Here is a 14,747-nt window from a genome sequence, read left to right on the forward strand (position 1 = left end):
CATGACAGGTGTAAGCTAATGAATATGAAATTACACAAATAAATAAATAAATAAATAAATATCATTGTAAAAATACAACTAAAATTGCGCTTAAAAAGAATCATTCTAAGACGTTGTGCACCCAATTAAATGTTTTTACCATACCGGTATATAAATAAAAAAGCACCTACAATGACGTTATAAAGAACGTTACCAATGTCCCAAAACAAATCCGACGATATTATAGGCAAGTGAATGACTATCTTCAGGTTCTCTGACATGCTAATGACTTGGCGCATTACATATTATACGAAATAAAGCAGATAAACATACAAACCTATTTCAACTTTTGCCAATAAATTCAATTCAATTCAATTCAAATATTTAAATTCAAATATTTTATTAAAGTCTCATTCATATTACATGTACATTACAATTTACAATTATCGAAATATCAGTAGAACATGTATGTGACCAATCATAAATGATTTTTATGAGACTATACATATGGCAGTTTGTACATTATGACAATAAAACAATACTCTACCATAAAAACCTTATCATCATTAAAACCAATGATATACCATAAAATCACATCAAAGAATCTTAAAACGTTTCTATGATTGTTTAAAATAACACTATTAGTTAGTGTTTGATTTTGGATTAGAGCCCTGCCAATAAATTTTTTATAAAACCCTAACAAAAAAGAATTTTAAGTTAAAAAGGGGCATAACCCATGTCAGAATTCAAGTCTAAGCTATGGGAATTGTTTGTACTAGTGTAGACCTGATAGTAAATAACTATTTCAAGCTTCACGTTAAAATCTTTGATATTAACAGAAATATTGAATTGTCAAAAAAAATCTAAGTGGCGTTGACTGTGATAGTATATCACCATTCTAAGCCTCAAGTAAAAATAAAAAAAAAAAACACTAAAGGGACATAGATCTATCAAGATTTAAATCAGAGTTACGGGTATTGTTAAAGTTGGTAGAGAATTGATAGTAAATAAGTATTAAGTTTCAAAGTCAATAACTCTGTTAGCAACAGAAATACTCAACCTCTATATTAACTTTAAAAATCAAGTTATAAAAACAACACTTATTACTGTACACAAATGCTAAAATTGTAAGAAGCCTAATTCATATATATATATATAGTGTGTACAAATCATATATAGCAAGTTTTTGAAGAGACTGGGAATTCAGAATATATATATATATAGAAGTACATTTATGACCTAGAATATAAGAATTTCCTACGTTCGGATAAAATTTTATAGCAGGTTTTGGCAGCAATATATGCATTCTTATCATGTTTAAATGTTACAAGTAGTTTTTCGTCATCTGACAAGTTGTCATAGGTAACATTTGGCATACTATTTATTGCAGAAATCAGTTCAGTTCTACATTCATTGTACAAGGGGCAGTTATATAAAACATGTTTCTCATCTTCTAAAACATCATGACAATTAAAACAGCATCTTCTCCTTAATTCTAAGTTTTCATATCTTTCGGTTTCCACTCGTAATGGTGCTACACCACATCTAAATTTTGTAAAAGCTGATCGATAATGAAAAGGCATATTGGATTTTAAATATTTCTCTAAACAAAAATTTTGACTTACAAATTCTATAGGTTCTGAGCTTATTACCGCCATTTCCTCTGATAGAAGTATTTCTATCTAACAATGCTTTCCATTTCACTTTTTCAACATTTAACAATTTTTCTTCAATAAGGTTAATTACAGGTTTATAGTTTCCACCAACATGATTCAACAAATGAACACAGTTAATATTCTGAAGACAGTTTTTCATTCTATAATAACTATTCCTAATATTTTCATTTTTTTGACCATAAAAATATAACTTTGTTCTTTCTTGCATCTGACATATTCATAACTCTAAAGTACTTTCTGAATACTGAACCCCAGAGTCTAACGTTTAGTGGCTTCCAACCCATCTCCCCAACCAAAGCAGCATTTAGAGTATATTTCCCTACCCCAAGATAGTACCGCATGGCCCTATTGTGGACAGCATTGATACATGAGAATGACCTGTCCCCCCACAATGGAGCGCTATAGCTAATAATTGGCCACACCATACTATCATACAGCCTGGTGAAAGTCGAATAGTGAAAACCACCAAAAGCTTTACTCTTTGAAATAATCAGTCCAAGAGTTCTTGAAGCCGACAAAGCAACAGTTTTAGCTATCTCATGGAAATCAAGGTATTCATTCAGTACAATTCCTAAATATTTATAACTATGTTCATATTCTAATACATCTGTTCCAATTTTGAAAACATGATCTGACACTGTAGTACCATTTGTGCGAAAATGTATAATTTTAGACTTTTCACAATTTACCATCATTTTATTTTGAGAACACCAAACTGACAATTGATTTAACATGAACTTTAAGTCCGCAGCATTTTCAGCTATAAGTACAACATCATCAGCATATAGTAAAATACTTATTTTTGTATCTCTTATCCTAATACCTTTATCTAAACTATTGACTGTAGATGCCAAATCATTAATATACAAGTTAAACAGCATCGGGGAGAGCGGACAACCCTGCTTCAAGCCGCACTTTATATCGAACCAATGTGTATCAAAGCCGTTCAGACGAACACAGCATTTAACATCCTTGTACAGTGACATTATGGCATGAAACAGTCTACCCTGCACGCCAAGATGCTGCAACTTATTCCACAAAATATTTCTATCTAACATGTCATACGCCTTCTTGAAATCGATAAACGCGGCAAAAGTTGGAAGCCTTTTAAGTTTACGAGTTTCTATAATTGTTGTAAGAGACTGTACTTGGCCAACAGTGCTTTTTCCCTAACAAAAGCCATTTTGCTCATCACATATAACATTTTCTTGTGTACACCAATCTGTTAATCTAGTATACAAAAGACTACAGTAAATCTTGTACAGACAAGGTGCTAATTTGATACCCCTATAGGAAAAGGGATCCCTAGTGTCATAAGTAGATGACTTTGGAATAGGTGTTTTAATACCTTTAGACCACTCTGATGGTACAGTTCCACTGGTGTAACACCTATTAAAGAGACTATACAGCATTGCCAAGGCCAGGTCGTTTTTCAACAATTCACTCGGTATTTCATCATGACCAGGTACCTTTCCAGTCTTTGCCTGTAATATGCATTTTCGGACCTCCTTGATAGTGAATAAATTGTTGAAATCTAACCCGTCCATCGCACCACGGACAGTCTCATCAAAAGGTGGTAAACAGCTAGAGTTGCTCGTAGCATCCTGAGGGTTGAGAAGTTTTTCAAAATCAGAACCCTATTTTTGAAGAACAAAACTAGGATCAGAAGAAATGGACCCATCAAGTTGTGGGACTTCAAACGGAATCTTTTTTAATCTTTCATTACCAACCCCAATTTTACCTATTATGCTTTTCCAAAAATTTCTAGAATCCCTGGAAACGGCAGCTTCTAGCTCTGCCTGAGCTTGATAAACATATTGCCTCTTAGCTCTCTGGACGCTACGATCAAATTCTTTACGTTTTGTAACATATACATGTTTAAGCTAACGCCTATTACCATTTGTACATTTAAGCCATTTCTTTTCACCAACAGCTAAACACATATTTTTCCATAAAACAGTTAAATGTTCAGTCCACCAAGGTTTGTAGACTTTATGCTTCTTAGTTGCTCTTTTACTAGAACTAATGACTTATGTGATAGTTTGTTTGACATCTCATTGTGCATAATTCCAACAAATGTACTATATGTCTCGTCAAGACCCACCTGTGACATAGCCGCACTTTCTAGCTGATCTATGGTCTGGAAAACGCTTCTTTGACAATCAGGACCAGACATAAAATCATCACTTACAGATTTCGTATTATAGATAGTTCGAGTACAATGTATGTCCGAGTTGGGTCTCGCCTGAGTCCTACTGCAATCTGGGTGTTTAAAAACAACATTCCATCTAAGAATTGAATGGTAGGGTGTAACAGAAGTACAAAGCTGAGTAAATCTATGTGAGCTATCTAAAATATTGGACATAGACATTACTTCAAACTCAACAAATTTATATAAACCTTCATACGGAATTAGACAAAAATCGACCACAGATGCACCCTGTGGCCCAATAAAGGTAAAATCATTACTTTTAGCATTCCGACCATTTAAAATTGCAAAATTGGCATCGACTAAAAATTCATTCAAAAGTGATCCATACTGATTAATGCCAAAATCTACGATATTTCTCTCCGGCAGTTCATCAATGCCTTGTATAAAATCCAAATTATCTGAGCATCTACTATTAAAATCGCCGCACAAAAACATTACAGCATTTTCCTCATGATATTCACTTATTTGGCAAAGAAGATTTTCATAAAAGTCATTACCATCAACCTGTCTAGAAGAATTCTCTGGGGGTAAATAACAAACACATACAATTAAATTATCATATTCACCATTTTTACAGGTAAATTTTAGCCATTATATTCCCTCAAAATCTTTATCAAGTACTGAAACATTAAAATCATTTAAAAATTCATTTTTAATTAAAAATGCAACTCCACCTGACCCTTTTTTAGCATTTACATGTAAATCAGTTCTGTTATGACCAATGAAAGTGTAACCATCAATACAAATTTCTCCATTTTTCCTTAGATGCGTTTCTGCAATGCCTAAAATATCAAAATTACAATCATTTACACATTGTTCTCTAAAATTATGATTTTCTGAAAGATTATCACAGTTCCAGTTCTGAACGTTCCAAAACCCGCATATGGCCTAATTTCGCCGGGGATGGTACGAGTTATCTTTTCCCCTATATCTTTGCTGACTGTCTATAACCCGATCTTGATCACGTCAATAGTCTCTTTGCCGATCCTGATCATGTCTGCTTCTACCTCTAGGTGAAACCCTAGAGTCATGTCTGTTATTGTGCTACCTCGAGGCATCTCTGCGCCTCGACCTGTATCTATCTCCTGAATTACTCCTCCTTGAATTATCACTTTTTGACACTTCATGTACACCACGCACTTCAAGATCAGCCAACTGACCTTTTTTCAATGAATCAATGACTTTTTTGAAATTAGCACACTGAACTCTTTCACTTTTAGATTTATCACTATCAATAAACACATTACCGAAACAGCTGTTTTTTTCAGAACCGATTTTTTATCCATCACCTCACTTTTATCTGCTCTGCTTTTCATTGTTGCCACAATGACCTGTGATCCCCGAGATTGCGTTCCCTTTCGTACTGCTCGAACCGCTCGTGCTTGCACCCTCAAACCGTCTGTATGTATGTTATTTACTTTCCGCAAGACATCTTCATTCTCCGACTCTGTAACATTACGGAGAATGATATTATTTTCTATAGAATCAGTTTTGGAGACTTTTACAGTCAAATCATCCACAAGGTCCTTTATGTTATCACTGGCGCTGTCTATGTTGGAGTTACACTCGGCTAAAACGTCCCTTTTGGCATTTTCCACCTTTTCATGTACTACTTTGTTTAACTTGTTTATCTCACTAGTGATTTGTTTATCAATGGTGTTTGTCAGTTTCTTGGTAACATTCTCTTCAACCGCTTTCTCCATTACATCAATTCTCTCATGTACTTTACCGATAATGTCACTCATGTTAGAGTTGATTCTCTGCATGTTTGTTGACATGGTCCGCATGTCGCATGTCATTGTGAATATCATTTTTGCCAGACTTTGTATGTCCATTTGCGAAAAGTCTGGGTTTTCACCTGAAGGGAAGTGAACTTCAGCGACATGTATAACACTGTTAACTGAATTACTAGCACTATCATTGTTTGTAACTGAACCAGCTTTACCTTGTTTACTGCTTTTGTCGGCACTTTTCTCACAATGTTTGGATGATGATGAATTTGTCAGATTACGTCTCGCCTTGCTGATGGAGCGCTTTTCCTTCTTACTATCCAGACTTGTCAACGACGCCACCTTCACCTTTTTCAAATCACTATCTATCTCTGGGGCAGAAAGATTTCTCTTTCTGCTGTTAGTCACAGGAGTTCTCATAACAGGAACAGCAGCTGGCTAAGAACAGAAAACACTATCAACATAATTATCAGCATCAAGGTTAATGTCAATCTGACCATTGTTTATCACAGAATTATTTTCAGAGTGCCGTTTCTCTTGTTGATTCCCCTTGTCTGCCTTCTTAGCACCCCTTGACAGTACCCGATTATCTGTCACCACCATTGTACATACAATATAATCTCAATGATGCACACAGTCATGAAACAGACGAAAGAATTGACTATGTTGACCTCGCGAAATCTAATGTTACTCTTATTTAGATCCGATGAAAACAGATGCTTCACCTCGTGTCGATAGTTCGTTCCGACAACTTGACGAAATATGAAAAACTCGCACCACAATTTCACTGGATATCACTGTCAAATGTTAGCTCAATATCTCCGCTTCACGAATATCTCAGTCTTTGTTATCAAAGCTCTCATTAAACTACTAAATTTCTAAAAGTTTTCAAAAAAATTGTCTCGTGTTCAAATATGGCGACTTAGGTATATATAATAATAAATGATCATTGTGCATTATCCTTACTGGAAGATTGAAGGGGAGTGGGGTTGGGGGTGTGTGTGTGTGGGGGGGGGGGGGGACGTACGGGGGGGGAGGGAAGGGTTGATGTGCATCAAAGAGCATGGATCGGGTATAGTTCATACTAAGCATGAAACAGCTTCGACATATAAACGTTATTATCATATAATTGCAGGTATTGAAGGTGCCCGTAGAGTCGTGCAGATACTTTTCGTCTTGTGAAGACTGTGTCACTGATCCACTCTGCGCATGGTGTGTTGATATTTGGTATACGGAGATGAGGTAAATCATACAATTTTGTATTGATGATTTGTCAGTCAGTATATTGACTTAAAGGCCAAATATATTTCAGACTTATTTCTTATCTTTTTAATGTATTTTCATGAAATATGAAATATGGTAAAGTCACAGTATGATCACCGGCATATTGAATTACTTTTGACTAAATGAATGGATGACTGCTTAGAAATACTTTTTCTTCACTGGTCCTAAATATAGTATGATGAACAGAAGGTCAGTGGTTCTACCAAGTTGGCAATTCGTGTTGAATAATGCCCGGAAAGGGCATTATTCAACACGAACAAAATAAGTCACTTGTACACGTACTTGAGCTCCTCAGCACAAAGTCATTGTAATATTCTTTCATACATTGCCAGCTTCAGTGATCCATTTACATCTTGCATGTAAATGAGACTACTTCGTCTAATACACGTAATGAAACACTCATTGAAGAATAAGACTGGCGAAAACGACGGACTGTTTTATGGCTACTATTTTAGACAAGACAATTTAATTCAATTGCCTTAGTAACACTAAAATGTGTCTTCTCCGCTATATTGGTACAAATCTACATACTTTACATAAATAAGATATTACGGTTTACATTTCTTGAAATAAAACAAAATCTCAAATGGGTTAATCGGCGATAATGAGCACGAGTTATCCATAAATGTCATTCATTTAGGGCTTGGGTATTCCCCTTATGATTTCAAAAATAAATTAGTATAATTGTTGTAGTTACGTATTTACAGTCACCCATTAGGTACTAAAACATTTATAATTGATACGTTCCTTTAGTACAAGTACTTATCTGATCTCAGTAACTAACTGACACACTCCCATAAGGTTCCCTTTAGGAGTAAGAGGTAGATAATACACAATTTTAATTTGTTTGTGTCCAGACGTACAGTCAAAGAGGGATTTGGTTGCGACATGTAATAGTTATTGTTCAAGGAATAGGTCTGCATTGTGTTTAAAGACCTGTGAGGGATTTGTGAACCAAGCGAGCGTATAAACACTATGCAGATCTATTCCGAGAATGATAACTGACTTACCTACATGTTTTTTTGTTTCCCATAGTCCAGATTGGTTTCGGATTTGAAGAACGTTTGTAACGTGTATGTAAGATTACAAACAAATAGTTAGAAGAAGGGACAAGGCAATATGTGCTACAATTTATCGGATACTATTAATATAACGAAAGGCCCAACTTGCTACGCACCTGTAAATATATTTGTCAGCAACTAGTACATGACATTTTGTTTTGCATGAAAAATCCGTGCACATTTGGGAAATATTCGGAAGATTATAGTCTCTTTCTGAGATCATCAATGTCTGTCTAGTCAATTAGTTAGAATTTGACGCAAATGGTATTTTATAAGTTTTTTTTATGCCCGCAAGATGGGCATATAAAAATCGCACCGTCCGTCCGTCCGCGCGTGCCTCCGTGCGTGTGGGCGTCCGGTAAATACTTGTCTGGGATGTATGTCTTTCATCCATAAAGGGATTTTGAAATAACTTGGCATAAATGTTTACTGTAATGCGACAAAGTGTTATGCACAAGACCCAGACCCCTAGCTCCAAGGTCTAGGTCACACTTAGAGGTCAAAAGTTAACATGGTCTGTTTCGTGTCCGGTCCATAACTCTGCCATCCATGAAGAGATTTTGAAACAACTTCGCATTAATGTTTATCATAATGAGGCGATGTGTCATACTCTAGACCTAGATCGCTAGCTCCCAAGGTCAAGGTCACGCTTATTCACACTTATAAGTCAAAGATTAACAGGGTATGTTTTGTGTCCGGTTCATAATTCTTCCATTCAATAAGGGATTTTAATAGTACTTGGCATACTTTGTCCTAATATGGAGACGACCTGTCACGAGCAAGACCCAGACCCCTAGCTCCAAGGTCAAAGTCACAATTATAGGTCAAATGTTAACATGGTTTGTTTCTTTCCGGTCCATAACTCTGCCATTGATGAAGGAATTTTGAAATTCCTTGGCATAAATGTTCCATGATTTATAATGAGATGAGGTGTAATGCGCGGGACCCAGACCCCTAGCTCCAAGGTCAAGTTCACACTTAGAAATCAAAGGTGTTTCTTGTCTGGTTCATAACTCTGCCATTTATCAAGGGATTTGAAAATAATTTGACACAAATGTTTACCATATTGAGGAGATGTGTCACGTTTATGACCGAGGCCTGTTTGGGCAAGGTCAAGGTTACAAAATGATATCTGACTTTTTACGCATACAACTGGGGCCTACTTCAGGGACACTTCTCACCAATAGAGACAGCTCTTGTTTTTCATAATTATTTTAAGAAACTTTGCGTTTATTTAGTTTTTGAATTTGCTACCTAAATATACATTTCCATATACAAAAGTAGAGATCTATCATTAATTATCACAAGAAATGCTATCATAATATACCGTGATCAGGCCCACGCCAAAAAGACAAAACGAAATGCTAAAAATACTGCACGCACACCATCGAGAATATATTAAAACATTCAGTCTTCTTGACAATGCAAGTAATGAGTACAACTAATTCACAAGATTGAAGTTCAAGGCCTCTGTTTTAAGAACTATGCTATTTTGAAATTATGAATTAGGTGGGTGGGGTACATGATATGATTTCTGAGGAATTTCGAAGCTACTGTAAAACAAACTTTTTTCCAGTGTGACAATACATTAAACACATTAAGTGTTGAACTCTTACTTTAATTAAAAGACTAAAGTGGGAAAAGTTATCAGTAAGTTCGTGTCACAATTTTCGGGGACAGTATTCTATGTCATCATGCATAACTGCGAAAAACTATAACATACATAATAAAGCTGAACTATCCGTGTAAATGAGGTGAGAGCTATTTTTCTATTCACATTTATTACTTTTCTAAAAAACACATTACAATTTACCAGGTATTGGCAAAATTGTCATTTTTGTGCACATGCCTTTACACATTAAAGAAATCCGAAGTATAGGTATGGTGTGCGAGAAGGGCCTGAGCGCTTATGTAGTGCGCATTTACAGAGATTGTACTGCTCAGCATAAGTCCACAAAGTGCAACAAAAGAAATATCACTATTAATTATGTAATAATATTATTTATTTACAAGGTATGTCTGACAAATGACATCGAAAATTCTTACTGACCTTTTAGAAAGCTGCACTTTCAACCTGATATTTTCCATTTTCGTTAAAAATGCATTTTTACAATAAATAAGTGACTACAGAAGGTAGTAAAATACCCTTAATCTAAAGACTGCTACAACCTACTAAACTTCAAAGCTTAAGTTTAAAATTATATTGAACACGTTTGCTTTAATGTAAGGTGAAAATTAAATTAGAACTCTATCATAAAAATCGAATAAATCATTTCGGACATGTTAGACAATGAGAAAGCAAACAGATCGTACGTATTATTTAGCATGGATGCTTTGCACTGTGAATACATACTCCTTACACTTAACATATAATTTCACGAGTACATACTCATATAGTATATATATAAATGGGGGTGTTTGTCATGGAATTCGATCCGATAAGGCCAGGTCTTGAGCTGCGAGCTGAATGAATAGTTACCGACTTTATCCGCATGGCGCCTGGCATAGTGGTAGGAGTTGGGAGGTAATTGGAAAGCACAATTACAGTGTCTCATAAGCCAAATTGGCTGACCATTTCAACAGAGGTGGCACTATAATAAACAAGACCTTTACCTTTACCTTTTATACACTAGGAATATGTTTGTTTTACATGTAAGATCAAAGCATTAACCTCTCGTGAAAAAATAATACATCTGGCGTTAACTGTTGATATATAATTGTAATAATATATTTTAACATTACACTGAAACAAACAAATATCATTTTGCATATTCATTTGTATAAAAATATAAACAAACAAATAAAAACGGGAATAATGTTTGTTTTGTATAATGAGAGTAACACCGAAACGAAACAGTGAAGTTTTCCCAGGTTTTGTTGGTGGGGAAATACTCCAAGTGCCCCTCCAGACATTTATTGTGGCTCAGACTAGTATCTAGATCGAAACACTAACCTCAGCTGGATGGCTTCCTTACGTGAAAAGTTTTACACATCAAGTGACGGTTCCATCCCACGTCGGTAATGGGCGGGGAATTCGAAGCCAGCGACCATGACCATCACTTTTTCTTTCTTTTTTTTTCTTTTCTTTTTTGCAAGTATAAAACTTAAATATTTGATTAAATTTCGCGAACATATTTATCAAATGATGCTCTCAATGATATTTACCGTCAGAAATTACAAATGGTTTGCCGAATACACCGTACTTTTAATTACAAAACTTTACACACCATGTGGATCGGAAAGCACGAAATTTACGTTTTTGAACGTATATAATAGCCGCCGGTTTCTTTTTGCCACGCCGGTATTTGGCAAATTCAGCCCATATTTATACGCGCTTTACAAAAATGAAAATTACCTTAAATTGTTACATTAACCCACCTATTTTAAAGTTAGTATGTTTTCATATGATATCATTACTAGTTTTTTGTAAATCAGTACGAGAAAATTACATTTGCCATGCAAAAAGGAGCAAACAAACAATTATTAAATTTAAAACAAATTTCACATAACGAAAATTGAATAATTTTTCTACATTTTTAGGGGTATCGATTTTTTGATTATTTGCGGAAAATATCTCATTTTATCTGTTATATTTGAAAAAGTCAGTTTTTTTACCGGTTTCCTACAGAGTCTATATGAACTGAGGTGGGTCTATTTAAAGCCAAAAAGGACCAACCAAATATTAAAATATTTTTATAAAAAAAATATTCATAATATCTGGAATAAATTAAAGTTTAATTTGTGGGGTATCGAATTTTTGATTTCCAAATAGAACTTTTTCTATTTAAGTTTAAGTAATTTTTTCCTTCTTTGTTTATATAGGCAAATTTATCGATTTTCCGATAGATCGATGTTACTAAAAGTTGGTAATGGAACAACGACACTCAACATGATATAGCGCAAATGTAGCGGAATTGTCGCATGTCGAAGTAATTTTATTGAGGGCGACACACGACAATCAACGCGACACACGACACGACGCATGACATTCAACGTGACGGTCGACAATGTACAAGAACACACGACATTTTAACATTTGAGTGTGTATTGTCCTGAAAACGCGACACACGGCATTAACCGCGACACACTACAATGTACAACGACACACAACATTAACCACGACACACGACATTCAATGCGACACACGACAACGGGATTCAAGATTGAAGATTCAAAGTTTAACGGGCAATGACACTCGACAGGAATTGTCACATGTCCAGGTAATTTAGGTTAAATGTTGTTAATATATTCCTTTTTTCAAAAATCGGTCATTTTCAAGTATTTTAAGGTATCTTAATAAAAGTTACATGCATTTGTAGAACTACTATGGAACTATTTCAAAAAAGTATAGCGCAATGCTCCAACGCAACCCTAAGGGTCGTTCGGGCTCGAACATGGGTGTCATGATGTAAAAAAGAAAAAATGCATGAAAATACACCTTATTTTTCCTACAAAAAAGGATTTTACATCAACTTAGGCTCTAAAGCAACACACTTTGGTGAATATCAATTATTTCTATGGAAATAAATAGCTTAGGTAAGTTTTGTCCGTCTGTACGATCTGCAGACTTGCTATAGGGATTGTATAATGCTAATCTGTTTTCGAAAAAATATTAATTTCATTTTATTGTAAAAAGCGTTAAAAGTAAGGTATCAAACTGACAGTTCTTTTGATAAGTAGTTGAAAATATTGTCTAATCGAATATGAAAAACAATTTTCTTCTCCGACGGACACGCCGTCGGGAACATTTGCTGAACTTTGCCATTTTTGGCTTAAATATTAGCCGTAAAATGAGGAAAAGTGCTTATAAAATATTTATTTATGGGTAAATTACTGCAAATAAAAACTTGTTTTGGTAGAAAGTGACAAAATCTGAAAATTTATGACAAAAAGACAACATCTGTTCGTCCGTCTGTATGTAATTTAGGATAAAAGCTGTATTTCCGTACTTTTCCGCACGGAAAAGTCCGTGTTTTTCACTAACTTCAAATAATTGTAGAATGTTCCAAACACAAGTTAATAAAATAACTTTTTTCTGAATTAAACCTTAACATTATCTAAACAGATAAGTAATTTTTATATCTCCTTTTTACCGCCAACGGTTTTGTTGGAAGACAGTCTCAAAATGTATCATTTGTCGTGAAAATATCCATACTTCTTCATATATTAAATAGAGAGATGGGCCTTGTCAGTGAATCATAATCTTTATAATTTGATGTCCTATTTTAATGAATGATACTTTGGTGCAAAAGGCAAGCCAGTACCTAGAGAAAACAGGCCACGTCAGGTTCGAATCTGGCGGGCTAGGGGTCAAGGCCATAGTTCAAATTCCGGTAATATTCTCAAAATATGAACTTTTTCAGAGCAGTCAAGGCACTCCTCTTTTCTCTAGGTACTGGCTTGCCCTTTGCAACAAGTTATCATTTATTTAAATCGGACTCCTCTGACAAGGCATGAAGAAGTATGTTTATATATATTAAGTTAATTACATATTACAATATTACATGAGGAAGTGTGCATATTTTAACGAAAAGGGGCACATTTTGAGATGGTCCCCCGACGAAACCGTTGGCGGTCATAGTATTCAAATCACATATCTGTTTAGACAATGTTTATATATAATTGATAAAAGTTATTTCATTAAGGTACTTCCGAAAATTGAAATTAGAAATTCATGTGAAAAAACAGAACTCTCAAAATAGCTTTCGAAATGCAAGGACAAAAGAAAAATATGATAAAAGTTAAAATGATATATCTGTAGGTAAACTTGCGAGCAAGTATGTGAATCGTCATGTTAGAATATCAGGAAATTACAGAAAAAAACCATACCTTTGAAAAAGTCCCGATCTTTCATCATTTGTTTGGTTGGCGCATGATTACAAATTTAATGTTAGTAGGCCGTGATGTACATGAAGCCGTGTAAACTGATAATTTTGGTGACACGTTGGATTTATGTTATAGTTGTGAGTGATCGTTAAGTGATCAGAAAGATCGGACAGTGGGATGTTATAAAAAATATATGCTTTATTTAGATTAGAAAGTGAATCGTACTATACAATAAGGAAATCCAAGGTAAATTACTTTTATTTCGTTCACTGAAGAAAACATGGCGGACATATTTTTGTAAAAAAGCGGTGCACGTGTGATTTGTGTAACACAGTTTAACGACAATTTCTTAGAAAACTAACACTCAGCTCATTTACACTGACATATCCTTGATTGATTAATATATATTTTGTATAAATATTACGGACTTACGGTACCAAATACTTGCACCGAAAATTTCTATGCATTTTCTTCTAGTGCACTGTTAGGGCAGGCTTTTAGGTGTTTTGATACTTTATAATTTACCCGGAGATATATTTTTTTCATTATTATTAGTCTTTGATCCCCGTGCATTTCTCGTGTTGTTACGACAATCTCAATTTTACATAGGAATTTTACATTGTCAAAATAGCATAGTCCTTAATTGTCATGACGACGATTTGAATATATATTATATAGTTTAAAGTCGTTCTGGTCCTCCACGTCTGATATACGTTACGAAGTTGTCAGATATATGTGGATGTAAATACAAGTATATAATCCAGGAAACTGACAGTTTTACACGAATGAAAGACTTAGGTCGACGAAACTTTGTACAGTGCAAACTATCTTAGGATATTTAAAGGAATGAAATGTCAACTGTTAATTTGATATGAATTAACGACATTCAGCAAAAAAAGAACATTTTTCAGAAAACAAGTAATGTACTATGACCAGTTACCCATCAATTACTACTACCTAAAAACTGCCTTTACATATG

At 34.6% G+C, this 14,747-nt stretch overlaps 1 protein-coding gene across 1 annotated transcript in view; it reads left to right on the forward strand.

Moving 5' to 3' along the window:
* LOC128548522 (plexin-B2-like) overlaps window positions 1-6,863 on the forward strand; it is a 54,387-nt gene extending 47,524 nt beyond the window's left edge. Inside the window, exon 5 of the mRNA XM_053523618.1 lies at window positions 6,733-6,863. Coding sequence (XP_053379593.1) covers window positions 6,733-6,843 — 111 coding nt within the window. The 3' untranslated portion in view covers window positions 6,844-6,863. The remainder of the gene's footprint in view (window positions 1-6,732) is intronic.
* The last annotated feature ends 7,884 nt before the right edge of the window (window positions 6,864-14,747 follow it).

The sequence above is a fragment of the Mercenaria mercenaria genome, chromosome 14 (genome assembly GCF_021730395.1).
Source record: "Mercenaria mercenaria strain notata chromosome 14, MADL_Memer_1, whole genome shotgun sequence".
In the NCBI taxonomy this organism is placed as follows: Eukaryota; Metazoa; Mollusca; class Bivalvia; order Venerida; family Veneridae; genus Mercenaria; species Mercenaria mercenaria.